The following is a 4,403-nucleotide window of genomic DNA, read 5'->3' on the forward strand; positions in this document are numbered from 1 at the left end:
ATCCTCAAGCAGCACTGAAGCACATTGAGAGAGATATGTGCCTACAAGCAATGCATTCAGAATCATTAGCGTACCTGTTTTACTTCCATCTTTTAACTTTCTATGTTGTTTGTCTTGTCTTGTGCTAATTAATTTTCCCTTATTAGTTTAGCTAAATAACTTCTAAGAACATCTGTCTTCTAAAAGCCAAGAATATCAGAAGACAATACTGAAGTTACAAACAGAATATATATGTTCTGAAATAGCTGCATTTTTGTTTTACAGATGGGTTGGTCACTTCTTTGTAAATTGATAGAAATTTGTCCAAGTACTCTACAGAACATAGCTCCTAAGGATGTTGGGAAGGACTGGGAAGTACTGGGTGTTCACCAGTAAGTATTTTGTATGCAAAGAGTCTTCTGGAATGCTTGGTTATTATGGCAGCATATATATGCAATGAAATATATTTATATAAAGTTATTACATCAGCTTCTATATGGTTGAAGGTTTTTTATGGATTTATTCAGCCTTCAGAATGGGAGACTCACGCAAGCAGGGATCTTACCTGGGTGTGTAAATACCTGAAAGTAGATCTATATGTGTAACTATTCTAGGAGAAAATAAATCTTAAGCTAGAAAAAGCATTTATTTCTTGTCTCTCAACCATGAGTGAACTTGACCACATTACAGTTGTGTTTGCAAATGGTACTTTGGTGTTGATTTAGGTGTTCTTGACAGTGTGATAAATAATTAAATAGTCGCTGTCACTGTGAGGTGAAAGGAAGGAAATTCCTTCAATGTGTTGGCATCCTTTCTACAAGCTCAAAGAGACTTCATGAGATGTTTTCTGCTCTCTTATGTTAAACTTTCATCCAGTAGATGAGGCTTAGAATATTTTACGTCCTCGCTCTTGCTTATGCTTGAATTGGGAGGATAGTTGTGGGGAATTTTCTCCTTGAATGAGACACACTTTAGTGTGTGATTATTTTACCTTACAGTATACTGAGCCAGCTCACATCTTTATATATCAGCACTTGCCTGAAACAGATCATCCTCTATAAAATGCCCTCTTCCCAAAGCAGATTTCCTTCCCCGTAGTAGAAATCATGAGTCATTGGTAGACAAGGGAGAGATGTTCAATGGCTTCAGAGTGTTTGATAACTTGGTTGTCAAACTGTGGTTTTCCATCCATGCAGGGTGTAAGGAGTAAGGAAGTCTAAGCCACAGCTACTTATGGAGCAAAGAGCTGAAGGAATCTTCACCTCATGTACATTTTCTACATATGTATGCATGTGCACACATACCTGCAACCACACAGTAAAATGCATTAGGAATGCTTAAGACTAGAACACTTTAATCAGGAGGTTAAAGCAGATTTAAGGGTGTCTGTTTAGCTACTCTACCAGCTCGTTTAGAGTGGCTCTTTGTTTTCCTTGATTCATCACCCTACCGCTTAGTCCATACACGTGGGCTGTGTGCTGGGACAAGAATTTGCCTCAGGACTGAAAACCCAAATGTCACCCTTGTCACCCAAATGTCATCCTTGTCTGTAGACATCTAAGTCAAAAATGTGCATACAGAAGTTTCAGTGAGGTATCTATCTCAGTTTAATTTTAAAAAAGCCCCTGCATTTAACTAGGTTTTATTTTCCATTCTGAAGATCGTCCCACCCACTATTCCGACTAACCCTAGCTTTCAGTAGCGATTTTGTGTTCATGAGAGTGTAAGGATGTAATCAAGGCATGGCTTATATGAACAGACAATATATCTTTTATATATACTTTTTATGATACTGTTAAAGGTTTCCTATCTTGTGAAAGGAAAAGGATGTTATATCTCCCATCAGACTTTGGCTCTTATGTGTACTTTGGTCATTGTAGCTATGACACTAGTGCTACAACAGAGGAGAGAGAAACTAGCAGCATCATAGTGCTGTATGGTGGAAACTTAGACAGGGCAGAGTTCTTCAAGATGCTGTTCAAGTTCTTTAGCTGGGAAATTGGTGCTTCTCTTCCAGCAAAGCCTTGATCATTCACTGTAACTGAACTCTTACAACAAACAGAAGAGTGCCCTACTGTCCACAGTCTGCTGCACTCCACAACCCTGCTTTCTGTAGAGTAACCCCATCCTGAATGAGACTCATGCCCCATAGAATTAATATATAAAAAATAATTTAAAAATGAAGTAAAATTGATAAATTATACATCATTATTTTAATTAAGTGTGAAAATAGTTAAAATGCCAACATTAAATCATTACTAATGTGAAAAAAAATCAAGTAAAATAAAAGTTTTTAAAAAGAATTAATCAGGGGCTTTTTAAGCATTTTTGTTTTTAAAATAAATGTTTGATAGAATTTTGTTTGTTAATAATTTCTTTAGCCATAACTCTTTTTTCCTTTTTTTTTTTTCTTTTAGGCAGATTCTTAAAATGCTTACAGTCCACAAAGGAAATATAAATCTCTCAGTAATAGGACTGAAAGCATTAAACCTACTCCTCATGTCAGGTATTGTGTATTTTGCTTTCCTACTTTGCCTAAGCCTTTAAAACACAGAAGTGTGGTATAAAGTGTGCGACCGTACAGGTCGGGCCTGATTCTTCTGTTTCATTCTGTAAAGTCACTTGTCATTTGTACTTGTATACAAAATAATGAGTACTGGTTTGCACCTTTTTTACCCAGGTGGAAAGTATTCTCCAAATTGCATGACTGTGAAGAACATGACTGATTAATTTTGCCAACTTGTTTTTAGCATGGACACAAATACTTGCTGTTAAGTAGTTAAGTAAAATAAGTAAGAACTTATTTTTTCTTAACCAGAGTATAAATTTGGTGACATTCTGACTTGATCCTTTACTACTGGTTAGTGCTTTTGAAAACAGTAAATAATCTCTGACATTTCTGCTATTCTGCTCTGCAGAGACCTAATATTATCGGGTACTGAGGACTTTTCTCCTGGTGCTGAGATTCTTGATCTTCTGTTGAAACTAAAGAGATCCTAAGCGGGAGATTCTGCTGATTTTATTTGAGCTAGCATATAATATTAGCACAAACTATTGTTAGAATAGGAATGTTTCCATTGATTTTAACAGGCTTTGGAATCAGCCTGTTTTACAAACTAAGGATTAGACTTGACTTTAGGTAGTTAAAGCTAACCCAGCTGTCCAAGGTTTTGTGGTAGGTAGTAGAGTGAGACAGGCACTTCAGAGATGATTCATGCATTCATGCTATTCGTCTGTTTTATAAGATCAGTTACCTCTTGAACTTGCTTTCCTCTCCTTTTTTATTATAGAGAGGTCTGGAGGACTAGCTTAGACTGGATGCCTAACTTTTTCTCTGCTGAATCTGGCTAATACAGGTCTCATTATAAGGCATTACACTGTGTGGTTAATAGTAACAATAGGAAAATCTGACTATTAGTGAGTAACTATAGCCGGCAACTTCTTTCTTTTAATTGTGAGGTATCATGAAGGGTCCTAAAATGTTGACTATATATTCCATGGCAGTTTATTCCTGACTGCTGCTCTTCTTCTCAGCAGTTGATTAACCAAACTTAAACTGTCATTTCAACTACCTTACTTGAAAAAAATATTTGAAATTGTACCTTGTCAGAAAAATCTCTTAGTATTCTTTATTTCTATATGTCTGTAAACTTGAATTGCACTATAGCTGGAGCTGACAGGCCAGTGTGAATGCCATATAGAGAGATCTTATTTGAAAAGAAAAACACAAAAAAACCAGCTGCTATTTAAACACTGGAATAGGCATTATGAATTCTGTTGTTATTGCTGTAAGCTTGGAAAACTGTCATGAATATTAATCTTTTTGCCTACACATGCTATAGAGAGAGTAATATTTTTTTCAGATTTTTGGTAATGTCATAAAAGCAACAGTGAGATTGGCTGTTTAGTTCCATTTCAGACTGAATGAATGGCTGAGAGAGTGAGAACAGGGTTTCATGGTACAGATGGTGTGATTTCATGGTTCACTGTGGCTGACAGCTACATTTCAAATCCCCTCTTTGCTTTGCTCAGGCAGTGTAGTCCTGCCCTCTTTCTTCCATCAACCTTACTTCTTAGTGAAACTTTTCAGCTTACTATGACTGCAAAAAGGATTTTTTGATAGGTTAATTTTCTACCAGTTTAATCAATTGAAGTGGCTCATAGGGAGCAACAGTGGAGGGGGGAACCCGTCTCCTTGGCAGTAGTGTTTTAGAAGATCTCTAATTTTATTTTAAAAGACTACCTTAAGAGAGAACATCCTCATGTGTTATACGAAAACCTGGATTTGAGCCATCAGAGTAAATTTTAAGGACAGTATTAAAGAATTTTGGATTTTAATGGTTAAGTACAGTGCTTCAATAAAAATGTTGAGAACTAATCAGTGCAACATAATCTCTTCTGCTGTTCAGACGTAATTGCATTCC

General features: G+C 36.2%; 1 protein-coding gene across 1 annotated transcript in view; it reads left to right on the forward strand.

Moving 5' to 3' along the window:
* The first annotated feature begins 264 nt into the window (after positions 1-264).
* The window catches only part of LRRK2 (leucine rich repeat kinase 2), a 59,814-nt gene continuing 55,675 nt past the window's right edge, over positions 265-4,403 (forward strand). Inside the window, 3 exon segments of the mRNA XM_010165669.2 lie at positions 265-371; positions 2,397-2,485; positions 4,389-4,403. The exon segment at positions 4,389-4,403 is cut by the window's right edge and continues 114 nt beyond it. Of these exon segments, the coding sequence (XP_010163971.2) occupies positions 265-371; positions 2,397-2,485; positions 4,389-4,403 (211 nt within the window).

The sequence above is a fragment of the Antrostomus carolinensis genome, unplaced genomic scaffold (assembly GCF_000700745.2).
Source record: "Antrostomus carolinensis isolate BGI_N321 unplaced genomic scaffold, ASM70074v2 scaffold27720, whole genome shotgun sequence".
NCBI lineage: Eukaryota > Metazoa > Chordata > Aves > Caprimulgiformes > Caprimulgidae > Antrostomus > Antrostomus carolinensis.